Source organism: Lissotriton helveticus, chromosome 3_1, assembly GCF_964261635.1.
Source record: "Lissotriton helveticus chromosome 3_1, aLisHel1.1, whole genome shotgun sequence".
Taxonomy (NCBI): domain Eukaryota; kingdom Metazoa; phylum Chordata; class Amphibia; order Caudata; family Salamandridae; genus Lissotriton; species Lissotriton helveticus.
In genome coordinates this window covers 304,194,967-304,222,222 of record NC_136061.1, presented here as the reverse complement: position 1 = coordinate 304,222,222, position 27,256 = coordinate 304,194,967, and the positions used below count along the sequence as shown (strand labels likewise).

General features: G+C 43.6%; 1 protein-coding gene across 2 annotated transcripts in view; it reads left to right on the top strand.

The window, feature by feature from the left end:
• The window catches only part of RAD51C (RAD51 paralog C), a 581,015-nt gene that overhangs the window by 333,671 nt on the left and 220,088 nt on the right, over positions 1-27,256 (top strand). For both annotated transcript variants that reach the window (XM_078679855.1, XM_078679854.1), the window contains exon 8: positions 25,506-25,566. In XM_078679855.1, the coding sequence (XP_078535981.1) occupies positions 25,506-25,566 (61 nt within the window). The remainder of the gene's footprint in view (positions 1-25,505; positions 25,567-27,256) is intronic.

Genomic DNA, 27,256 nt, shown 5'->3' with positions numbered 1-27,256 from the left:
TCCCCAGTGCTGTTGTCTTTACCAACATGGGTCCATCATGTACACACTGGTGGTGTGCGGCATGAAGCGTCCTGGCACTGGAGAACTAGGTTCTTGTCAGAGCGCATCCTCAATATCCGGTAAATCTGTGCAAATCATTGAAAAAAATATGGATCTCAAAGCGGGTTAGAAACCCGCCAGATAGATTAACAAAATGCACTTTCATGGAGGCAGCCACTCCTTTAACATAGTACGTTAAGACTATATAATACAAGGGGGGGCCAATAGGCCCCCACGCAAGCATGGCGGGGCCCGGCCCCTCCCACATCCCGTCCCCTTCGGGGCCGCGTTCCTCGCCCCCTCGCCCCGGAAGTACTGGTGTGCTTCCGGGGCGAGGGGGCGGGGTCGCGGCGGCGAAGGGGTTAAGAGCCTGGGGAGCGCGGGAAGCGGCCTCTTTGTGCCCGCGCTCCCCGGGCTCGCTCCTCGCCCCACCGTGGGGCCGTTTAATTTTCCTTTCTTTTGTATTTCAGGTGTACTACGTTGCGGCGGAGGACTGCGGGGGTTTCCTGCATCTCAGGCCGGCGCGTTGTAGGAGCGGGAGATTTCGCCGTGACGGGCGGGGCGATTTGAAGAATCCGACCTCCGGAGGACTGCGGTGATTGTCTCGAGGATCTCAGGCCAACGTCTTGCCAGTCGGGACACCACTGAGGTGGAGCAGGGAGAAGCAGCGAGCGAGGAGACCCAGCGAGCGCACCGCCGAGCGGAGGTTACCGGAGCCCAAGTGCGGACAGAGGCTGTGGTGCATTGGCCCTGACTTCGGCAAGGCGCTTGCTTGAAGGTGAGCAAGGGCTGCGGGTACCGTGTGGTTCGATTTGTTGGGGTATGTAAGCATGGCCCCATCTCATTTACGGGGCAGAATAGTGCCCCCAGGGTCGGGCAGTCCACGGAACGGTCATGGGGCACTGCCTAGTTTAGCGGGAGAACGTGGCACAGCTGCGCCAGTCATACTTCATTGCGGTGGTGAGTATGTCGGCTCGGTGTGCAGAAGCTTTCATAACATGAATAGTGCAGCGGCAGGTTCGAGTTTGGGTAGGTCAACTCTGCCTTTCCATTGAGTCACTTGCATAATTTTAAAATTGGCAGAAATGTGCTGAAGAAAATGTGTTGTGACATATTGCATATAAGTACTGTCTGAGCTATTTATTTATTGCAAATTATATATAGCGTGAACATTACCCGATGGTGTTGTGGGTAGAGTTTGTGCTTAAACTGTTATTTTATAACTAGGGTGGTATTGAACTTGTCCTGTTGTTGTTCAGTAAGCGGCGCGGAAGCATATAGCATGTCACTGAGGAGTTCCGTGACCCGCCTAGAGAGTTAATGAGGAACGGGGCCCAATGTAGAGTTCATTTTATAAGGTCACGTAAGTCAGAGGTGACTGGTCAATATTCTCATGCAGATGGGCGAGCCACTGAAAACTCGAGCCGGAAGCCTGGCTCAGCTCGAGGTGCTTTTAGAGCCACCAGCACATAAAAAAGACGCTTTCATTTGGTTTCTCACTCCCTCTACCCAGGCTGTGGCTATAGGGCCAGTGCTGACGACTTTACAATTGGGAAACCAGGTTCCAGTCTCGGTGTTGGCACATCTTCATGTGATTCTGGTCAAATCCCTTAATGTCCCTATTCCTGAGCAATGAACGTCACCTCGTGTAATGAAGAAAAGCTTTTGGTGAAATAAAATATTTGCCCAAGATCACAAAATTAAAGCGGCGAAGCCACGATGAATCCAGTTTTTAATTTTTAGTTTCGCTTTGTACAAATCAGCCAAGAAATTACTATCTTTATTTATGTTTAGGTTTTTGGCAGTTTTCATATAGCGGGAGCTCGTCCCAAACGCCAAACTGAAGCGCTTTATATGAGCACCACCAGTTACATTATTGTGTATGGAAGCACTTTCGACTATTGAGTTCAGAATACTAGTTGTACAAAAAACTTTTGTGCTTGATTTAATAGACTATGATGTTGCTCTGGTCCAATAGGGGACCACAGACCGGTTTTACACGCAAGTGCCTTGCACTAATCGTTTGTTTTAAAACGATTGCTTTAGTAAGTACTTCTCAGTGCAGTGCCATGATCTGACGTATTATTAACCTCAAAGTTTCATATGTTATAGAAATACACAATTTTAATAGAGAAGCGCATTTATCTTATTTTACGTGATGCTTGTTGTGTGACTTGCCTAGCAAACATTTTCAGGGCTCGGCACGTGCTCAGCTATCTGAGCCAGACCCTTGGCTCGGCTCTCCCCGCAAGTGTATTGGCTTGCCAACCTTTATACCCTTATAATGTACAACATAAGGTACTTTATTCCAGAGCATAATAATTCGAGATATTTCGAGATATTTATACAGCTGTAAGGGCAGTTTCTCTTCCCCAGCGGGACTGTTTCCCTCACGCTTTCTGTTATAATTGTCAGTATCTGATTATGCCCCGTGACCTGGGTCATCAGTTAGCGGCTATTGTGTGTCTCCCTTTGTCAGACATTATCTCTATAAAACTGAGGGTTGGTGGATAGAGTATTACTGCACGTGGGTGACAGAGTATTCTGTACACTAAATTCTAGCCTGTCCCTATGTTTTACATCAATTATGCTTAAATTGACATTAAAACACATATCTTGTGATTAAGGTGGATAGCCAACGAAAGCTGAAAAAATGATAGGCTCAACTCCTTTCTGTATAAAGAGCCACAGTGGAATAATATTTGATGCTAGAAGTGACGTGATCAGTCCAGTTCAATTTCGAATGCCCAAAGTGGATGTATTAATGTTTACACGTTTATATCAAGTACTGTTTGGCTCCAGTTTGGTGGAGAAGTGTGGCTCAAATGGTTAGAGTGGCAGACCCTGATGCAGAGGTCTAGCCCGGGACCAGGAGTCAATCCCCCGTCTTTGCGGGTTTTGGGCTCAATTTACCAGCAACTGCCAGCCTCTGATGTTCACGAATTTTCATTTAAGTAGAATAGTGGGGTAGGGAAAGTACTATCCCACATCCTATCACACCTGTTTACAAGCAAGTTGGTCCAGTAAATTGTTGACCAGGGTGACCACCTGCTACTGGGAATAGCAATAAGGCAGTGGGACTTGTAAGTAGAATAGTGTGGGTAGGTAAAGTACTATCCCACATCCTATCACACCTGTTTACAAACAAGTTGGTTCAGTAAATAGTTGGCCAGGATGACCACCTGCTACTGGGGATAGCAATAGGGCAGTGGGGCTTTTAGCTCACAAGTTAATCAAAAGGATGGTTCAGGGCCACAAATAATTGCCTGCTGAAATTGGAAGATCTTTATCTCTTTCTTTAAATCAAGAATGGCCAATGTAGGCACAGGAGGGCTGTACCCATGACAGATTGCAGGATAATCAACACGCTTTAAGATATGTTATATTTAAATGCACTGTATCTAAATGCATTTAATATGTTAACTCTAATCTCAGAGATGCTGCCCATTGTATACCTACATTGGGGCAAGAACACTTTAAACGATCATTTGTCAGATTGGTTGAGTGCAAGGAGCATGAAAAGCTGCCCACATGGGGTTAAATGCTGTGACATTAGGAGGACAATTACTGTGCCCTTGTTTTTTCCTTTCTGACTCAGCGACAAGACAGTCGTGGTTGCTATTTATGTGGTAATTAGACAATGTAACCATAATTGCTGGGCGGGCACTGTAATCTGATCCCTGTTTAACACCCTCCTTGCACTGACCCTGCCACCCCACAAAATTCCTTTCTGGGTGCGGGGAGTTTTTGTTGTTTCAGAACGTCCTCACTGTTCATAAAATAATAGATCCTGTCTGGTTCAACAGGAGTGATCTCAGTGAACAATATTGTGTGTCCGCTTCACCTGGGTATCCGCCCCCAGACCAAGCTAATGCTACCTACAACGGTAACATGGCAGAGTGGTATACGTAATCGACAATACTAGTTCGGGGTGACCGGTGGCCTTGCTGATTCAAGTTACACTTGCGTGCGTACATGCCTAGGTGGTAGGCCTCGATTTGATCACAGGACAAAACTATGAGATGTGTTGCGCAAGTTACCAGGCACAGTGCGATTTAAGCCTGGTTACAGTGAAAAAAGACCTTTGACGCCCCCGGACCAAGGTAATGCTACTTACCAACAGTAACATGGTAAAGTGGCTACGTGAGGGATATATCTATCGGGAATATTGACAATACTAGTTCTGGGTCACCTGGGTGCACTTGCGTGCCTAGTTAACAGCAGTTGGCACTAAACTCTTCCATAGTATGCCTGTTAGTTTCAGGTAATCTTCTCGGAGGACATGGAGCACGCAAAGGACTCACTATAGTAGAGTGGATCGAAAGGGGATGGTCGTAACAAATGCCTAAGTCCCATCTCTGATACTGCTGGTGCTTTTAAATGGGCAGAAGGGTCAGACAGATTTGCATATGAACAGGGCTGAACTGGGGGAGGCAGAATGGGTTGTGGAACGGTAACACATTAAACCCTGAACTGTGGAAACTAATGTTGCATCATGATTTACAATAGGGGGCGGTATAATATGAATTGATTGGACAATCATGTGTGGCAGCGGGAGGGCCACCTGCTACTCGCAACTTGTTAAGGCAATGATGCTCAGTCTGGGATCATGAGAATAATATATATAGGTTATGGTTGCGCCTTAGTTATATTACGCGTTTAGCACTGTCAGCCACGATCCAAGTCAACAGTCAGGGGCAAGGGGTTCGATACTTAGAACACGTATATCTCATCAAGTTGTGATTGGGTGGGTGCCAATGCAAACGGACTGTTCATTTTTAACTGATATCCTAATCACCCTTAAGGAGTCATGAGGGCGTTATGGTATGCACTGGGGACTCCATGCTTTGTGTCAATACACTACACACTGGGTAGTATTTGTTAATGAAGGCCAATTTTACAGGGTACTCGTCATAACACTAATACAGTCACGCTACAGGGGACACAAGCTGAGGCTATGCTCAACACTTAGTCGGAAGTGTTTAGGAGTAGGCATCTGACGCTAATCGTATCTCAAACGTGGCAAGGGATGGCAATGTAAGACTAACACATGTACTGCAGTTATCGCCAGAAACACTAATGGTTTGTGTTTATCTTTTCCATTTATGTATGGCCGGGTCCATGGTGGATATCTGGAGTGCTCCGCTTCACAAAGCTGCTACAGGTGGACAGCCCAAGGAATGCTGACGTCAGGTAGAGGATGGCAAACAACAACGCAAGTGTGATGGTCGAGCGATCAAAAAACGCAGGAGGTGCCAACACAGAGTTGATTGTTTCGGTGTGTAAGCCCTTATATGGGGCCGGCGGCAGTAACGTAGCAGGATGTGGCTTCACAAAAAATTGCAGTATTTGCCGTCACAGGAAAATGTACCCTCAGCAACGGCGCCTGTGCACGCAGGGCCACCAGTGTCAGATATGCATAGATCACCAATTGGTAAGTGACAACGGTAGAGATGGGACAATACACAAGGGTATGCAGTCCTAGCCTCGGCAACCCCAGGAAGGATAGGCCTATGCAGCGCCTCGTTTCCCCGGTTCAGGAAGTGGGGACTTCCATGGTAAAAGTAGTATCAGGCACTTAACACTTTCCAGGCGTAATGGCTGGGTGTGGATGGTTAACAGACTGTACAGTATACCAGTGGGAAGGGTAGAATGTAGTACCAGGTTTCCCCCGGTCATAGCATCCGCAGGGAGCCTCGAGAGGCGTGCCCCCCACACCCTCAGTCATGTTAGGGCATGGGGTAACGGTGATAGGACACAGACGGCACCATAGGGGGGGCTCGGTTTCCCCCAGGCTGAACGTAAGAGGAGTGGGGGGGGCTAGGCGAGTGCAAGGAGTCACTCGGTGAAGAATCACTCGATAAAGAGGACCAACACTTGGTTTGAGAAACTATGTCATACACATTAAGCGCAGAATATCCCACAGGGGGTCATCGCAGGACCAAGTAGACTAACAGTCGGTGGATCAATCACAGGGTGGGGGTTCCGGTGGACGGTTGGGGATGCCCTAGGGATAGGGAATTAAATAGCAGGGGTAGAGGGTTTTTGGATTAGGAAGTTATGACCTTTCAGTGTAGGCGGTTTGGGGGGGGGGCCAGATAGTCGGTTAACTACCTGGCCTGTGGCGGTAAGGTCATTAATCGGTGAGCAGCATTTTAAGGTCCTTACGGGGGGGGCGGACCCATTCACGAAAGGGGCCGCCCGCGGGAGGGGCCATTTGGTCTCTCTCAGAACTTCAGGGGCAGGAGATGGTCTCCATTAATTTAAAGGGTGCGGGGGAGGGAGTTTACGCTTTCCTCAGGCTGGTAGCCACCCCTCACAACACTATGACGTCATTAAGGTGCGCGAGTGTCTGGGCCCTCCTGTTATGGTTAAATGGAGTTCGGGGAGCGCCCGTGGGTGTAACGTGCCCTGGGTTGCGCATGCGCATCTTCAACGCGAGAGCGCAGCTGTAAAAGGATCTGACACCGGTTGGCGACCTTGCCCTAGGCCTTTATTAAAGTTAAAAAAAGTTATTAAGTATTGGAAATATTAGAATGCAGTTTAATTTTCAGGATGATTAGATTACGTTAGGAGACACGCTGTATTAGCTATTTGTTAAGGTTAGCCCATCATACCATGTCGAAACGGATGTCAATCTAATATTCTGAAAGGTGCGCATTTTAATAATTATCAGAAATGTTTATTTGATTAAAATTTTTGATTTGTTTTTATATTTTAATAAATACGGCCAGGGGGGGGGCCCCGTACCCCCCCTTGACTTCCAAAGACCCCCATGTGTTGACTGGTTGAGTTGGGTAATTCAGTCAGTGTTCAAGGGGGGAGGTGGCCGGCAGTCCAAGACCATGATACAAGGGGGGGCCAATAGGCCCCCACGCAAGCATGGCGGGGCCCGGCCCCTCCCACATCCCGTCCCCTTCGGGGCCGCGTTCCTCGCCCCCTCGCCCCGGAAGTACTGGTGTGCTTCCGGGGCGAGGGGGCGGGGTCGCGGCGGCGAAGGGGTTAAGAGCCTGGGGAGCGCGGGAAGCGGCCTCTTTGTGCCCGCGCTCCCCGGGCTCGCTCCTCGCCCCACCGTGGGGCCGTTTAATTTTCCCCACCCTCCATCCCTTATTTAGCAGACCTTGGGGCTTGGCAAAATGGTGAGTATCAGGTTTTGTCAATGTGCCGGAACAGATGTAAGGGGGACTTGATCCAGTAGGCCTGGAATTTCCTGAGTACTGGAAGGAAGTACAGAATTTAAACGTTGGTGCAGTGCCGTGATTTTAACCAATTCTTTCCTTAGGCCCCTTTTTTCCCGCTTACAGGAGTAATTATATATGTGATGTTATGCTTTGCTGTGTGTTAACAATTTTATCCTTAGGCCTCTTTTCCTTTTAGAATAGCATTGTCGTATTTATTATGTGTGTCTGGCGGTAAGGTCATTAATCGGTGAGCAGCATTTTAAGGTCCTTACGGGGGGGGCGGACCCATTCACGAAAGGGGCCGCCCGCGGGAGGGGCCATTTGGTCTCTCTCAGAACTTCAGGGGCAGGAGATGGTCTCCATTAATTTAAAGGGTGCGGGGGAGGGAGTTTACGCTTTCCTCAGGCTGGTAGCCACCCCTCACAACACTATGACGTCATTAAGGTGCGCGAGTGTCTGGGCCCTCCTGTTATGGTTAAATGGAGTTCGGGGAGCGCACGTGGGTGTAACGTGCCCTGGGTTGCGCATGCGCATCTTCAACGCGAGAGCGCAGCTGTAAAAGGATCTGACACCGGTTGGCGACCTTGCCCTAGGCCTTTATTAAAGTTAAAAAAAGTTATTAAGTATTGGAAATATTAGAATGCAGTTTAATTTTCAGGATGATTAGATTACGTTAGGAGACACGCTGTATTAGCTATTTGTTAAGGTTAGCCCATCATACCATGTCGAAACGGATGTCAATCTAATATTCTGAAAGGTGCGCATTTTAATAATTATCAGAAATGTTTATTTGATTAAAATTTTTGATTTGTTTTTATATTTTAATAAATACGGCCAGGGGGGGGGCCCCGTACCCCCCCTTGACTTCCAAAGACCCCCATGTGTTGACTGGTTGAGTTGGGTAATTCAGTCAGTGTTCAAGGGGGGAGGTGGCCGGCAGTCCAAGACCATGAGCATTCTTCATTGACCTTGGTGGGGTCACTATCGTAAATGCCTGACTTTATCCGCATTTTGAGATTAAAGGTAGACACGTAGGGGGTAAGTTGGTATCATTCGCATAGGTATGTGGGCATGTTTCCTGTGACCTGCTGTCACAAACTGAGGGAAGTCACCCATTCTTTTTTAGGATTCCACACTTAATTTTGTTATACTTTCAAAGTAATGGAACAATGTTATCTCATTTTACGTGACACATCAAGTCACTTTTGCTTCAATGGCGAACATGCAGTGCAGACAATGCAACGAGAGATGCGCAGCAAAATGTGGTTGAAACTTCATTGTGCAATTTGCAACATGTACTATTTGCACTTTATGTTAGATAAGATTTCACAACAATTCTGGCGAAGAGCCTATGGATCGAAACCAATAAATGAATACGAAGCAGTTTTACAAAGCAATTCTGTTGCTGTTATTTAGATTCCATTTACCATGGTCATGACGCTAATTTCACATATCAAACGTTCTTTTTGCAGCTTGATGCAAATGATACCTAATTTTGCTCAATCTCCCTGTATCGTATTACAATTGGATTTCATTTCATCCACTTCAAAGGAGGATGACAAGATAAGATGATCGTGCTGTGGTTGAAACAAGAAACATCAGGTTTCACAGATGTGCTGCTAAATCATTGCAGCTGACCAATCGTTATGTTCGATCCATCTCGTCATAACCTACTTGCACGAAATACGTGGATTTGGGATTTCCTGAGAACAGTAATAATTTTTATGCTCAAGGAAACTACTGCCATGAGCGCAAGCACTTACGTATGTCCATTGAAGAGGAGTATAAATACTTTTCTTGCATTTTAATGATTTCAGGACCCAGATATGTGCTAGAGACAGACCCCTAGAATAATGAGGCACCAAGTTGAGTATTTTGTGAGACAAGAAAATAAATGTTGTTGCTGAAATGTGCATTTTTTGTGGCTATTTGGTATTTGTTAGTTTACTGCCATTCCTTGGTTTATCATAGTTTAAAGAACCAAGGGGCATATTATCAACAAACAGCGTTACAATGATCACCGCTTTAGCGGCAGGAAACTGCAGCTAAAGTGGCGATAATGGGCTTGATAATATGCCCTTGTGAATTCCCATAGAAGCCCATGTTCTGGTGTGAACATGGGCTTCTATTGGAATTCTCAATGGCATATTATCAAGCCCATTATCGCCGCTTTAGCGGCAGTTTCCTGCCGCTAAAGCGACGATAATTTTAACACCCTTCTTGATAATATGCCCCTAAAACCTCAGCATCTTCTGGCATTAATCTGTCATGTCATCGCTCACCTCGAGAATTTTCATTTCACATGGCTTCTCTCAGCCCAGGGTATTCAAATATGAATACCCTCCAGGAAATATTTCTCTGCCCCCTCCCTGCCTAGCTGGCTTCCATATTGACCCAAGTCAGCCTTTCTACCCCGTCTTTGTTTCCCTTTCCTGATGTTATGTATCACTTTCTTTTAGGAGTGTATTTACTCTTGAGGTCGATTTGATTTAAAACTTGATTCAGCTGAGAAATAAAAGGCCATACAAGTACATAAAGAAAGCATAATCATAAAATACATAAATACACAACAATATATTAAAATGAAGATTAAAACCAGCTTGAAACTCCCACTTATAATACATTACAATACCATACTTTTCCTGAGATGGTAAACAACCTTTACAACGAAACTTTTACAACGCATTACCATTACAACGCGGTCATTACAACGCAAACTATCGGCACAGATCGAGTTCGATAAAATTATAAAGAGTAATGATATCTTGTGCCTACAGGAGACTTGGCTGTGTGACGATACCCTAGAATCCTTAGTTACAGAAGGATTTGCCCAACACTCCAAAGCAGCAAAGAAAAATAATCTGGGGAGGCCATCAGGGGGACAACTTACGCTGGTTGCCTCACAGATAGTTAGAAAAATTGAAAGGTTAAATCTACCTTGTGAGTGGGCGTTGGGCTGTAGAATCCTACTGCAGAAGGTAGACCCCCGCTATGAGGGTATATGCATCGTAAATGTGTATATACAGAAGGGAAAGGACCACGAATATAAGGGAAATTTGGGAAAATTAAAAGAAGATATTGAGTCCATTAGTGCTAAACAAGAAAAGGACATTATTCTGGTGTTAGGTGATTTTAACCATAGACTAAACCCCCGAAGAGTGGACAGTTGGTACAAAGAATTCTTAGAATCCCACCATATTGAAGTAGCAATCTTCCCAAAGGGGGAGATGTCACAGCAGGACGAGACGTTCACTCAGCTAATGGGGTCTCTGGGCATGGTATGTGCAAATGGGAGATTCCAGCTAGACCAACAGGGGTGGGGAATTCATATCGCCCGACGCCCGAGACTTGTTGATTTCTGTCAGGGGCAAGAAGATTTAATGTCTATTTTGTCCCACGGACAACTAGACATTAAATCAAAGTAAACCGGGATGGCCCCATACTCGGTCCCGCCCCTCAGCTATCTGCTTGGTGTGTGGCCGGTAGTGTTCCATCAGATGCAACCTCTCTCTAATTGTTTTTTTTAGCTTCTGCACGCAGGCATAGCTTTTGCATATTACGAGTGCACACAAGAGCAATGGTTTGCCTATGACTGCTCACAAGTCTCTCACTTGATTTACTAATGCCATAGTTAGTATGCGTGATAGAATGGGATGCCGAATACAAAATGCCCAATTTATTTTCCTTCTAGGCAAGTATTTTAAAAACACGCTTTTGTGTTCTCCTAGCAGCTAATGTCGGTGTAGCTAGTGCCCTTTTGCTCTGCAAGTTTATGAAGTAGAGGAATGAGGCTTGGTAGAAAGAGAACGAAACCGGAATGAGCAAGGAGCGGGATCTACTATCTGCCAGTATGTATGTATTTCTTTTTAACTAATTCAGGCACGAATCGCCCCCAAATGGCCCCTCCCCTACCCCACCCCGTCGTGTGTGTCAGCCCGGGCTGAGACAGCTTCCCGGGCACACAGTCTTTGAGTTAATCTCAGCTGCACCCGAGTACTTCACAGGTCTTTAAAAAGACCATTTACGCGTTAACGAGGCTTTGTTGTTTTTTCACCCCTTCATGTGCACCTGCCTATTGCTGGAAGAATGATCCCCCGCCCACCACCTCACCCCAGAAATATAGCTCTAGTTGTGCCTCTGTACTAATCGCCACAATTTTACAAGAGGCAATATAAAATGGGCTGAGGCACGGTAACTCATTTCCTCTTTCCATTTTGTTGTCCATTTTCTCTTTCTCCTGTGGTGCTGCTGTCTAAAGAAATCGAAAGTTTGGTGAAGATTGCTCATGCAGGATAGTAAGTATGGGGCAGATTTATGAGGCACTTGCGCCATGTTTACGCCGCTGTTGCGTCACGCAAGGCGGCGTAAACGTGGCGCATCCCTACGAACGATTTACAACGTGACGCATCTAGGCAGATGCGTCACGTTGTAAAGCCCTGCGCCGCTTGTGGGCGTTCCGGCGCAGGGTGGGCGTTCCGGGGCAGGTGCGCCTCGCAAAAGTGGCTGAGTGAAATCTATAAGATTTCACTCAGTCACTTTCAGGCCAATGCTGCGTCAAAAGCCTGCGCCTGCTTGAAGCAGGCGTAGGTCTTGACGCAGCATTGTTAAGATGGGGCACACCTGAGCCTTGCTGGAGCTGCGACGCAACTCCAGCAATGCGACACCTTTACGGCACAGATGCGTCACGCATCTGGGCCGTTTTTGCCCCATGGTGCGCCGCATTATAAATACGGCGCACCATGGGTGGCGGAGCTGTGGCGCACTGTGGCGCACATTAACTGGCGCATCCCTGGGGATGCGCCAGTTAACATAAATCTGCCCCTATGTATTTACAAGCCTTATCTACTATTGTGCCTGGAAGCAGTCCTGCGCCGGTGGCACTGGAGAGGGCGGTCACATCTGGCGTGCGGGGTCCCATTTGTCTCAGATTCTCTCCTTTTCCGGCCATGGGGGCCATGCCAGGGTTGAAGCAGACGCCTGTGGCTGTGCTTAAGGGGGCAGTGGAGTTAGAAAGTGGCTCCATGTTCCAAGAGACCCAGATTTGCTGACCTAATTCAGGTGCTGAAAGGTGAGCTTGAGTTTGTGAGAGGCGCTGCCACGTTTTCAGTGTGCTTAGGTATTACAGTTTCATATTTCAGGGTATTTATATTTGACATTGTCTTCGTTTGTTTGTCAAATTTAAGAGTTATTCTTTTGGCTCTTTAAGCGACACACTTAGCCCAGCATTTTGAAGGCCCTTTGCGTGATGTGGTGCTCATAGCTGCCGATTTTTCATTGTTTGTGTGACATTTCTGTGATTTCAGTGTACTTGAATGACAGTCTACTGATAAATGTTGGACACCTCGAGTGACATTTTATTGTGAGTAAAGCGAATAACGAAGACCAAGTAACGAAATGCATATCCGAAATTACCCCTTTGGAGCAATTTACTGCTTCAAAACACTGAAGTTGACAGTCTAGCCTACTGGGCATGTGTTGAAAAGAAAACAAGTAAAGAAAGTGAGGCTGTCTGACTGAGAAACCAATGCAGAATATTAGAATTGTATATAATCTACCATAATCAATGTATGAATATATTCAATTAAATTCTCAAAAATACTTTGCCATGATAAGGGTCAGGGCAGGATATTCTTTTTAGATCGGATTAGTATAATTCTTCAAAGGTGTGGAAGAATACTTTTTTCCCATAAAAAGAAGCAACAATGTTTCATATAGTGCTTCATCTCGCACTTTTACCATTTCTAAGCACTGACAAAACACATAGCTGCTTTCTACAGGAGAATCATTGCTCCAGACTGTATCATTTAATGATACATTACGCATTAGAGTAAAATTAACATACTTCCGAATCAACACATGTAGTTTGCCCAACAGTAATACGGTCTCCATTTTTCTCCATGCTCTCTGGTAAATGAGCTACAAAGGAAGCAGTGAGACCTTTTCCTACAATCCCACCTAAAATTAGGTGGTGTTTTCTTCCCACTTTCACCCTGGACACAGTTTTTGTCTGATCTTTGATATGAGCAAATATTTGGCTATGTCCATGATGAGAATGGGCTGTGGAAAAATTTGTGAGTACTCTTAAATGCATTATTTTGTGGGTGTCCACAAACGTCCTAGGGCATCCCGACCCTGAAACACCCACTTCTCAGAAAATATTCATTCACAAGAAAAGGTAGGTGTAAGTGAATCTTTTTACAAGTGCACATCTACACTTTGAGCCTAACAAACTGAAAATCTGTGCTATTTGTGAACCGACATTGAAATAAGCATTGGCAAACTAGAGATCCTAAACAGCCAGAGACTAGGGGTGTCCACCGTGTACCAAGGAGGACTAAACCCATGCTAGATTTATAGAATTATCATAAAATAAACAAATATTAATTTAATTTCCTGGGAACTAATTTGAATAGTCAGTGGAAATGTTGAAAGTCTGGCCATGGATTCTGGCCTCCCCTCACTGACCTATGGCTGGACATCATTGCCCCCTAATCCAAAACTTCCTTAGAATCCTTCTCCTTCTGCAACATACATTTGTATTTCATTTACATTTGTAGAATGTCCTTCCTTAGAATTGAAAAGGAGTGGCTTCTTCCAACCTTTTTGGAAATCTGTGGATATCTTTGCAGGCAGTATCTCTGCTACAGTCAGGATCAAGTTAGACACATGTTATGCAAACCTTTCATGTTGGGAACTGCTTGTCAATAGGAAGTGATTGGGTCTTTCTATAGTGGGTGTCTTTGTCTTCGCAGGGGTAGGTCTTCGGGGTGTGGTCCTGCATGGGATTTTAAGTCTATACTTTAAGTGACGTATGAGCCCATGCATCTGTAGTGTAGCTATGTTTCTGTGCAGTGGGTGTGTTTGTCTGTCCAGAAGTGTGTGTCCCAGCAGTTGGGTTGTGTGTATGTGCAGTGAGAATATCAGTGAGGCAAGATGAAAGAGGACGAACCAATTAGACTGGCAACAGGCCAGACGTCTCGTGACAGACAACAACACCTCCCCAACTGCACAGAATTTCTCATCAATTTCTTTTTTACTGCAACACTGAGGTATTCCACCTTAATGTTGACTTCAGAATATCGTGCTACCAGATTATTATATACCAAATATTGAGGGTCAAAATTTTGAGAAGATAATTGGTAAGTAAAGATTTACTATTCTTAACTCCAGACACTATATTTTGGTCCTCAATATTTTGGCAGCATGATGTTTCTGCAGTAGATATTTCCACATACAACCAACATGGATGGATGTGCAAATATGGTTCAGCTTGCGTTTTGGACCAGTATATCCGAACTGCCAAACCTTAAGTCCGTGCAGCTTTTCACAATTTTAAAGAATGTTTTAGAGCAGTCCCAACTTGGATGGGTAAAAATTGATTAGAACTAAATTCTGACAAAATAGAATTTTGTTTTTTACCAAAATGGCCCCCACCACCTTCTATATGGTGGCATGCCGAGCCTATCCTAATCTTACCAGGGATGCTAGAAATGTGTGCATTATCTTTTACTCTACCCTCTCTTTTACATCGTAAATTAAACAGATTTCGTCTGTCTGTCTTTTGAAGATGAAAATGATAACGAAATTTCTTGATCTGGTTCCTGAAGAAACTAGGAAAACAGCTCATTCTTTAATTATGTCCCATCTGGACTACTTTAACAGTCTCTACCTTGGTCTTCCTGCATATTTGATACAGACTTTAGCTAATTCAAAATGCAGTGGCACAACTAATCAGGAACGTTCCGAGGCGCCATCATATCTCTTCACATTTGAGACATCGGCACTTGCTTCCTATAGAATAGCATATCAACTTCAAAGCTCTAATGTGGTCTTTCAGAGCTTACCATGGTGAGGCCCCATATTATCTGCTGAATAGACTGTCTCGGTATAATCCAAAGAGGGCACTTAGATCCAACAATAATCATCTTTTACGGATTCCAAAATTTCTGAAGTCTCGTCGTGGCGGCAACCCCTTTACTGTGCACTCTGCAAAATTATGGACAGTCTTCCTTTTCTGTTACGGTTAATTCACACTGTCAGCCTTCATAAGACAACTTAAAACTTGGCTATTTGACTCAGTTTAGTTTCTTGTTACTTTGGCCTGCCTTTACTGTCTTCTAGAGTGATGGGACACTACCTTCGAAGCAGCTGGGCGTTTTAATAAGTGTCATTTGATTGATTTATTGAAGATAACTTATTGTTGTGTTTCAGTACTTAAGGAGAATTTCACTTTTCTCAGCAATAAAGTCAAGTTTTCACTGTTCAGTTTTATTAAAACAAAATGTCATCAATGGCTTTGTCATCCCACAATATTGATTTGTGAATAGGTGGGACAAGTGGACTGTCTTACAGGACATGTAGATTTATTTAGCATTTTGTCCCATGGACAAGTAGATTATTTGAAAATTTCCACACCCCTGACCAACCAGCGGGACGGACCTTTGTAAGAGGCCAGCAACTTTGTCCAATAGATTATGTGTTTTGCCAGGCTTGGTGTTTTGATTTAATAAAAAATTTTGAGGTGATGCAAACGACAGGCAGTGACCACCTCCCTCTGAGGGTAGAACTACACATACTGGAATGTGGAAGTAGAGAGAGGGCTCTACAGACCCACGTGTACTGTCCAAAACGGCAAACAATTTGTATATCGGCTGAGCATATTGAAAAGTTAAAGTTAATCCAGCAGTCAATCCCAACTGAAGAAATTCAACCTAAGGTAGGAATCCCTTGGTTCGAATCAACCATAGGTAAGCTGGCGGACTCCCTAAAAAAGGCATTCAAGACAAAAAAGATAGGATTAGGTAGCCACACTGTTAATAAAAATAGGAAGCCCTGGTTTGACGAAGAGTGCAGGGTAGCCAAGGCACAGATACGACAGAAGGAGAGAAGATTTAGGGTCATGTTTAAGGTGGATCTATATCAGGCACTTCAGCATCTAAAGTTAAAATATAAAACATTAACTCGAAACAAAAAAAGGATGTATAAAGATGAGTGTTGGGCAAATATGCTGGTAATAATTGAATCCAAAGATATGAGAGGGTTTTGGAAATTAGTACAAGAAAGTATGGGTAGGAATACAGGACCCTTGGTCTGTATGGTTCATGAAGATGACTGGGTAGGCTACTTGGGAGAAATTTATGGAAAATGGCAGGTACAAGTACAGCCAATAACCCAAGACTGGTTACAGGTAAGGGATGAAATTAAGGAATATTTTACCCTAAGATACATAACTGAAATTATAGCTAGTATGAAGCTTACCCGTGCTGCAGGTCCAGATAACCTCCCGGCAGCGATAATTAAAACAAGACCGGAATGGTGGGCGGAGTTATTTGCTAAAATGTTCCTAGTTATTTTGGAAACAGGAATTGTACCTGAAAGCTGGAAGGGTGCAATTGTAAGGCCAATATATAAAAAAGGTGATCACAAAATCCCCAAAAATTATAGGTTGATAAACCTTTTAGATATAGGGGAAAAAGTCTTCGCAAAAAGTATATTGAATGCCTTAAAAGACTGGGCAGAAGAAAATCAGATTATACCCTCGGAACAGGGAGGGTTTAAAGCTGGCCATTCCACAATTGATCATTGCTTTGCTCTTTGGGCTATAGCACGGAAGTCGATGGAAACACAGGGAAGACTATTCTGCTGTTTTGTAGACTTCCGTGCAGCCTTCGACCTGGTGGATAGAGAGCTGTTGTGGGAGGCCTTAATTAGCTATGGAATTCCAAATGACCTACTGTGGCTAATACAACTGCTCCACACTAAAAACTGGGCCCAGATAATCTTAGATACAGATGGCAGTCTATCGGGGAAAATAGAAATTGGAAATGGGCTACGGCAGGGATGTGTATTGGCCCCCCTGTTGTTTTCCTTGTTTTTAGCAGACCTGCCATTAATCTTGGGTAATGCCATTGGGGCAAGCCCGAAATTAAATGGCAAGCAGATCGCATGCTTACTTTATGCGGATGATCTGGTGATCATGGATCAGACTGAGGTGGGCCTGCAAAGGAAATTGAATTTATTTAATGTCTATTGTTCCAGGAAAAAACTTGTGATCAATATGGATAAGACCAAAACCCTAAGCTTCGGCCGTAAGAAAACTGGGTTCTCTTGGAGGATAGGGGCTGAGAAAGTGGAATCAGTTACTGAGTATAGATACTTAGGGCTATGGTTCGATAAAAGTTTGAAATGGAATACCCACCTAGAGGCGTCAAAAGTAAGAACCTCTGCATCGATTAGCGGCCTGAAATTGTTTAACAAAGTCTATGGTGCAATGACCGACAGACCAGTGCTAAAAGCATATTCGGCTATTGTACCCCCGCAATTTTTGTATGGTGCTGAACTGTTATTTTTAAGTGGCAAGGAAAACTGGGATGTCGAGGAAGGTAAAAACCTAAAAAAGTTATTTAGTCTCCCCATGTCAGCAATGATTCAGGCCATAAGGCTGGAACTCGGCTTGACTTCATGGGGGTGTTCAAGCAGGTATGGCCCTATTACGCTTCTGGCAACGCTTAGATATAGGCGTAAACACTAAAATATCTCAACTGTGTAAAAATGAAATACAGAACAGCGAACTAAAATGGGCAAGGGAGACCAGGGGGATAATAACAAAGCTGTGTAATAAGATGGGAGTTAATATATGCCCCACTGTCCAGATGACTAATATCGACAAGAAGACACTCCGCTTGATGGGGATGGAAATATCCAATACACAGGATCAAAATTACCTTGTAAATAAAATCTCGACACGTTTCATGGCTGCTACATGGAAAAATAATCAATGTTTCCCTTATATTGATAAGATACCGGACTGTCAATTACGAAATGAAGTGCTGAGGGTAAGAATTGGGGTAAACCCTTGTTATATGAACAATCTGGTAAAGTGTGCTATGATAAATAAGTTGGGAGGCTGTACTTGTTCTGTGGGTACTCAATGTGATCTGCCACATATTTTACTTGATTGCCTGAAGTTCCTGGACTTGCGTATTATGTTTTTAAAACCAATATTTATGAAATATAAGATTAAAACTAGGACCCAGGCTGCGAGACTGTTGACCGAAATGGCCTATTTAGATATTGCCGTGGCTATGGGGAAATTTATGCAAAAAGTGAAGGCTATTTTATACCTTTTTATTGAATTTTAGCCAATCCTCAAGCAATTTGGGTAATAGTGGGGATTTTAGATTCAATCTGTTTTAGGATGTACTTATGTGTGCTAATGAAATGTTCTTTTAAGACGAATTTTTAATTAATGATATGTATTGTTTGTGGACCAATGGTCCGAATAAACATGAAATAAATTGAATTGAGTATTTTGTGAGACAAGAAAATATATTTTGTTGCTGAAATGTGCATTTTTTGTGGCTATTTGGTATTTGTTAGTTTACTGCCATTCCTTGGTTTATCATAGTTTAAAGAACTAAGGGGCATATTATCAACAAACAGCGTTACAATGATCGCCGCTTTAGCGGCAGGAAACTGCAGCTAAAGCGGCGATAATGGGCTTGATAATATGCCCTTGTGAATTCCCATAGAAGCCCATGTTCTGGTGTGAACATGGGCTTCTATTGGAATTCTCAATGGCATATTATCAAGCCCATTATCGCCGCTTTAGCGGCAGTTTCCTGCCGCTAAAGCGACGATAATTTTAACACCCTTCTTGATAATATGCCCCTAAAACCTCAGCATCTTCTGGCATTAATCTGTCATGTCATCGCTCACCTCGAGAATTTTCATTTCACATGGCTTCTCTCAGCCCAGGGTATTCAAATATGAATACCCTCCAGGAAATATTTCTCTGCCCCCTCCCTGCCTAGCTGGCTTCCATATTGACCCAAGTCAGCCTTTCTACCCCGTCTTTGTTTCCCTTTCCTGATGTTATGTATCACTTTCTTTTAGGAGTGTATTTACTCTTGAGGTCGATTTGATTTAAAACTTGATTCAGCTGAGAAATAAAAGGCCATACAAGTACATAAAGAAAGCATAATCATAAAATACATAAATACACAACAATATATTAAAATGAAGATTAAAACCAGCTTGAAACTCCCACTTATAATACATTACAATACCATACTTTTCTTGAGATGGTAAACAACCTTTACAACGAAACTTTTACAACGCACTACCATTACAACACGGTCATTACAACGCACGCTATTACAACGCATTGCTCTGGGGGGCGCTCTAGGATAGGGAATAGGTTAATTTACTATCCAATAACCTTCCCTAGTGTCCACGGGGACTGGAGTTGGAATAGTAAATTAAACTATTCACTATCCAACACCCAAAAGCACTATGCGTTGTAATGGATTGCGATGTAAAAACCGCGTTGTAAAGGCAGGCGTTGTAATAGCCTGCGTTGTAACGTCATACATCCTCCTGAGATGTATGGCAGCCCAACTATAAAGTGCAATTCTAATACAGACCAAAGGGTTTGTTAGTGCAAATAAGAATTTTAAAGCCACTCTGTAATCCGTGATATTACTTTCAAGGAGAAGTGGTTTTAGATAATATTTTCTTAAACCGTCGTAAAATCCACAAAATAGCATAAAGTGCTGTGTGCTTTGAGCTGAAACATCATTGCAAGGACAATGTGTAGTAGTTGATGGATACTTTTTAACTTCAGAAAAGGTGACCAAATGGTGAACAATACTCACTCGTAATCTGGTTAACACAAAAGGATGATGGGTGTTAGTCACCCCAATCAGATATTGCTGACGTCCCTCCAATAACTGATTTGATACATATAAAACGACAGTATGTTTCTTGTATTCATCAAGTGATCTACACCACTAGCAGGGTTGAGCATAATGGGTAAATCAAACCCATTTATAGAGCCCATTTATATAGGAAAGCCAGGGTATTTTCAACATGTGGTCAAGAGCTAAACGGTCGGATTGATTGACTTCGTAAAGTTTGTTTCTGTTTTCGACAATATACAGGGCCAGACTGGAAACCAACACCAGCCCTGGCAAACTGCTCGGCCGGCTCCCCTCCCCTGGGGTGAGGAGGGTGCAGCCAAGCAGTTTGCGAGAGTCCGTTTCGGCTGATTTTGTTACGGGGGGGGGGGGGGGCGATATTGCCGACCCTGGTAACAAAAACGTCCCCCCAGGGGCCCAAAACTGGCCCCCACACTAGCTGCCCACCGGGGAAACGCCCGGTGCCCAGTCCGGCCCTGACCATATAGAGTGCCAAAGTAAAAGGGGTTTTAAAGCTGGTGTGGCCTCTAAGAAATGTAACCCAGGCTCTTTATGTAAATAAAAGATGACACGGATCTGGGTGTGCACAACAGTCCTTTGAGAAACCGGGACGCTTCCACCTGTAATAGTTAACTGGGAGCATAGCCCCATAGGCCTCCCCCATGAGTAGCGGTAGTAATGCCCGTATACATTTCAATCATAGCCTTAATTGGGCGACTGTCAGTCTTATGGGAAAACCTGAACACTCCCTCTCAAACTCTGCTCAATTCCATGTGTGTACTTGAAATATGCTGGGCCCAGGATCCACTGTTCATGAATAAGACCCCTAGATAAGAGGAGTAAACATTAACAATTGGGACTCCCTCAATATAAAAGATCATATGTTTCTGCACTTTCCCACATACCGTTGAAAAAGTCTTTGCCTCGTCGATTTTCATTTTCCTAGAAACCATAAAGTCCCCAAAGGTGTTCATCAATTTTTGTAAGCCGATGGGTGTCCTGGATAATAGGGCAGCGTTGTTAGCGTACAATAAGATTTGGTACAGGGCATTTTCCAACAACAGGAGCACCTGCCTGAACTATCTGGAGCAAATCCTCTACCCCATTGATAAAGAGTGAAAAAGGAAGCAGTGCTAATATGCAGCCCTATGTGATACCCATCTTGATTTTAAAATGAGGGAGACCAGTTCCCTTTGGGGCCGTACTGGACCGTGCCAGAGAGATTTCCATAAAGGTGTGCTTAGAAACTAATTACGTTTCTTTGGGCACCCGGGGCAATCACGTGGCTTCTCTGAGCCCAGTGTGTTCAAATATTAATACCCTTCAGAGAATATTTATTTGCCCCCTCCCTGCCTAGCTGGCTTTCATATTGACCAAAGTCAGCCTCCCCCGCCCTTCTCTGTTTCCCTTCCCTGATGTTTTGCGTCACCTTCTTTTGAGATTGTGTTTACTCTTGGGGTCCTTTCTGGCCATACTTTATCTCAGGCGGTAATTAGAAGGGAACAAGACGTGTATACAGCGTTTGTCCCAGTGCCAGGAGTGTACAAGGCCCAGAGGTGCACTTTGCTGCCTGGGAGTATTCTCAGCAGTGTTTACCAGTGGGATACAGTGCTGGCAAAGAGTGTAATATTTTTACCATTATTACATGCCAGGAGTGTACACATGTTTAACAACGGTGCATACAGTGTCGGCCGGGCATGCATGTACACGTTGATTCTCAGCAGTGCGGGCGAGGAGTGTATACAAAGTGTTTACTAGCAGCCAATTCAGTGTGAGCGTTAATGTAAATCATTCAGACCTCTTTCACATGTTTTGTTGGTGCTATACATACATCCACTCCAAGCTAAAACACATCAGTAAAAGACATTGTCGTTTACAACACCAATAGCTCTAACTCTCAAAAGTCAAACGTACAAGCCCTATTGGCATTGCCAATCCTTGTTTTTTTTTAACCGAAGATTTCCAGCCTGACACAAGGAAAAAAATCCAACATGTGCGACGATCAAAGATGTCAAAACTACAAAACTCGAGTTACATGCAGAATACAATTTTCTTTGTTCTATTACAGAGGTGTAAAGGCAAACTTTAACTGGCTGTGTTCTGATGACACATATTTCAATTTATACATTCTGAAAGGATAAAGGAAGTACTTTAATTCATGGTGGGAAACTAGTAGTACAGGAGGCTGCCTTTTCGATTAGAAAAGCTAGCTCCCCTCCTCCATCCTCTGTTTACCAAGATCCCGAAAGCTGCCTCTGCAGATCCACAGCTATTCCTCCATGGACGACATTCTTATCATAACAATGTCACAGAATGAAGTAGAGTCCCATCTCTCCTTGAATTGCAGGACCTTTATAACATTTGATTCCCTATAAGCTAACCTTTTGATGACATTCTCATTCCACCTGGCTAATCCACATCTTGGAGTCACACCCAACTCTTTGGAGAATTGGGGCTATAGGGAGCCACTGCAGTACCTTGTGGGACAGAGTAGATTTCTCGCTCCACATAAACATGTTTGAACTGAAGGCTGTCTTTCTAACACTGAAAGCCTTCCTACCAGAGAGAGGAGATACATAGTAGTGATTGTACACATGGACAACGCCCAGAATGTTTCTGTGTGAGAAAGTGTCTCTGGTTCCCACAAAGCTTGGTGCATTACACAGAGCAATCAGAACTAGTGTCAGACAGGCAATTGGAGATATTGTCTCTACTCTCAATACAAGCAGAACATTTATTGTGAAGCCCTACATTCCATCACTGAGGACATGGGGCACCCGGCCATAGATGTCTTCAGCACTGTGTAGGAGTAGTGTTTGGAAGCACTTGGAAAGCTCTTAGAACTATTTGTTGGTTTCCCAGAATTAGCTTGATGCTATGAAGTGTGAAGGCCACAAAGAGTTAACAGCATTGTAATATGTTATGTGCAGAATTCACGAGTATAGATTGGAAGCGCGTGCCTATTTGCTAGAAGGGCGGTCCTTGACAAGAAGAGAAAAGGAGTGCTTATGCAGTGGGTGAAAACACCTGTACGGTCATGTGATGACTGAGCAGCCAGGGTCTAGGTAGTTCTTGAAGAGATAAATGTCATCATATTTAATACTGCACCATTTACATTTATGAAGAGATTTAGTACAGGCGACAGACCAAATGACTTTTATACAAGTTGGGCTACTCTTCCTGGATGCAGTTCGAGGATACTGTTGGACTTGGATCTCATGCAACATCAGAGTGGATGTAAGGGCAGTGTTAGATTGTTTATTTTGTTCCTTTATCTAGATTCTCTCACATGCATTCCTCGTGCAGTGTTTTACTAAGTGTGCATTATTTTATCATAAAATGTTTTTGATAATAAAAGTTTGTTAAACCTTATTTTGCCAAAGTTGCAAAATTGCATATTACTCAAGAACTGTGTCTATCTATGAGACGCTAACTGGTGAGTTCAGTGTTGGACTATTTTGAAGTAATGGGCACACTGTACTGGGATCGACCTCCTGTACAATACAGCCACCCATTTGAGCAGTTTGATCAATACGCCTTCTGAATGGGCAGGGATGTCTAAATCACTAAGGAATGGCCATATCTTGCATTTGATGGGAGCATTCCTCTGTCTTTCCTCCAACAGTTCCAGCTCCAGATGAACATTTGGTTGGGGAGAGGCACGCAGGAAGGCTGCTGTGGACAGTTTCAAGCAAAACTTTACCCATTGTCTTTAAATATCCCTCCACAGCCATGAAGCATTAGGAATGCCTGCTTGAGATTTAGGCTCAAAGGCAGAGCCTATTACCACTTCCCGCCTTGATCAAAGGGTGCTCTTAGACAAAGACAAGTGAATGAACCACCCCCCTTTTTTCCTTCAGGGAAGCCCTAAGAAACCAGGGCCCCAATATTGTGGGTCCAGACGAAGGCCATAGACCTCTTAGGGCTGTTCTAGGCTGAAACATATTGACCCGATCACCAGGTGTTGCAGATCAATGACTTGTCCTCGCAACACCACCCTTGATTTTAGACTTATCCCTATCTTTCCTTTTCCCCCAAATAAAGATTTACCTGCAAGATAGGAGATCATTTTAACACACTTATCACTGTCAATATCCAGACTGTCTTCCTCCTGGTGGAGGTTACGCAGTCACTTGGAGAATAGGACACTAAAGTGACAGACCCAATGATGACGCTATCCACCAAACCACACTAAGCGGTGATTAAATACACCTCAGACTATGATCATGTGGTTGAGGGTCTCTAAGGAAACTATCCTTGAAACTCTGGCCTTGAGACCGTAGTGGTCCATTCTCTCCCCTTTTATTGATTGTCAGCGAAGATCAGAGTTGTTCATACAATCCTGCGGTGTCACCTTAGTGTTGCTGAGTTTGATCCTGGAACTTGTGCTGAAGAACTATATGTGTCCTCCCTGAAGGGGAGGCATTCTGTCCATGATGCCATGGAAAGTACATGTTTCATCCTCCCATTCTAGTGATGACCCTCGGGTTCTGCTTCTTGAGAAGTTAGCTTTTGTCTACCTTTGCCTCTCCACAGAAAACCTGGGTGTTCTGGCCACTGCCAGAAAATTCTCTTATCGGGAACCTAATGGTCTCTCAGCACCTCATTCTGATTTGAGACAAACTGATCCACAAACCTTTATGACCTTTAACCTCATGCAGCCTGAAACTCTTTAAATGATAGACTACTTTCTTGTTGCCCCAAGACTTTCCCAGTTATTGGCCTAATGATTGTCATTCCATTCATGCGCACATCCTCCTTTAGGGTAGAAGATACCCACACAGTTTGAACAGCAAGCATGCCTTTTTGGATCTACCACAGTGGTAACAGTGACCTTCATTCTACTACCCAACTCTTTCTAGTTTTTGGGGGCGATGATGCTCACTCCATTGGTGCACAACCGTATTACTGATTGTTACACTCTACATGTGGCTGAACCTTCGTCTGGTGTTTATGCACACTGCACAATATCTAAGTTGGAATGTACCTCTCTGAGATGAATGCTGGTGCAGGTACGTGAGGCCTGCCCACTGGCAATCTCCCAAATGTACAGTCTTAAGACTTTCTCCCAGAGCAGTTCTAAATTTGTCCTGGAAGTTCTGTGTAAATTGTTTGCCCAAGCTGCCCAATGTCCTCTTCTCTTTCCTCACTTGCTCTGGAATATACCCAAGGATTGATAATGGGAAGTTGTCTAGATGTATGAGTAGGATAAAGTTGCTTTCATGTTAACTCCATATCTTAGTTTGCCTGCCCTTTCAGCAAGAGCACAATTATGTGAAGAGAAACGCTCGTATCATCTGATACCCGGCAGCATGAATGGAAGTGCACTACAAGCCTCTGATTTAACATCTTTGGATTCAGTATAAGGTTTCATTAGTACGTGACTGGGAACCGAATCGTCGAGAATTGGACAGAAACTTAGAGGAATAGGTTGTCTTAAAGATAATTGTATTCTTCTAGTAAGCAAAATCTCATCTACATAGCATGTTGGGTTTTTCTAAGTTAAATACTCATTGGTTGAATGAATGTTTTTTCCAGAGTGTTTGAGATTGCTGCGCATGATGACTTCTGTTTTTTTTCTGTACAGGTTGGCAACTTTATACAAATCTCCCTGTCAGAAGGAGGCCACAGTGCCATACGAGGTTACGGTAAGTCTGATTCATTGGGCCTTTGACCGGAGTTACAGATCCATACTGGCAAAGGCTTGCATTGTGGAGGAGAGATCTGGCTCTCCTGAAGTTCCATTGTTTTTAAGGCTATATGGAGGGATCAATTGTTTTTTTCTCATAGCCTATGTATGGATCACCAGTGTGTGGTCAGGTTTACCTAGTTATGAGTGAACACCTCTTCTCTGTGGCTGGCAGTAACTGAGAAACTCCAGAGCAGTGGTGTCTCTAGATGTGATTTTTATGGGGCACACAAGGAACCAGAGATAAAACTGGCGGGTCAACCTACAACGTATGATCATGCCGATTGCATGCATGTGATATATGTGTATGTGTAGATATATATATATGTATATATTTCGCAATCCTCCACACTCTCAAGACCTCCTCTCGGCGAAATGAGTGTAACAGACACCCAGGGAAGGGTTGGCAAGATGTATTAATTCCTTCTCACTACTCACTCCGATGACCCGTTTCGAGCAACAAGTGCCCTTGTTCACTCACGGAACAAGGTCCGCCATACTCATTTTTTTAAAATATCTTTTTATTAAACATAAACATGGACAGTTGGCAAGCAGCACGTACATCGCCATATTCTTTGTAAATGCATTGTACACACCCCCTTCCTACGTGACACGTGTTAGTGAACAACGAGAAAATCCTTTCAGCATGAATTCTCCGTAAGAACACCCTTTCTATTACTGTCATTGTGTATCATAGATGTTATTGAACATTCTAGGACAATATAAATACATTCCTTAAATTTGCAAATATCGCATGTCAATAAATATTTACAAATACAAATGAATATATATATATATATATATATATATATATATATATATATATATATATATATATATATATATATATATATATATATATATATATATATATCCAACATTTCAGGAAGCACAAGAGAGAGAAGACCGCAGGTAGCTTCAAAAGAGTTATTTTTTTGCACTCGAGCACTTGCCAGCAGTTAAAATACCAAATTCAAATTTAACAGATTTTCTCTCTAAATGTGCCCCATAATTTATTTATTTTATTGATGCTTATCTCCCTACTTTGTTTTTTCTTTCTAAACATGCATTTGCATTTTTTTTTTGCCAGTTCATTGCATTGTTTCAATATGTACTTCATCTCCCTTTTCTCTCCCTCCCTCCCCCTCTTCTTCTCCCTTTTTTTTCTTCTTCTCCCTCCCCCCAAAATTACAAAAGTTATAAAAGCATTTTCTCTCAGTATAATCTTAGCCTCTTATGGGATTTTTCTGTCTTTTGATTGCTAGGTTTATTTATCTTAATTCTTATTTTGTACTTCAATTTTTGCTCTTGTAATGATGTTTTACTTTGTCTTTATTATTCAATAAAGCTTTTCAAACTTAAAAAAAATACCAAATTCAGGCTTCTCCATTTTTCATCTGCCAGACGCGTTTCAGGTTGCAAAGACCTTTCTTCAGTGGCAATGGGCCGATGATAAAAACATCGCTTTACATTCCGCTACTTTAAATACCTGCCCTTGTGGGCGTGGCACTCCCTGTGCCTCCTGGTATACGTAGTTCATAATCCCCAATTGGGTGCAATGTTCATTCACTCGATTAGGCAAATAGTATTCCCCCAGTGGGTCGAAGCATTTTACCTGGCATAGGAACTGCCCTGCTTTACAGTGGTCA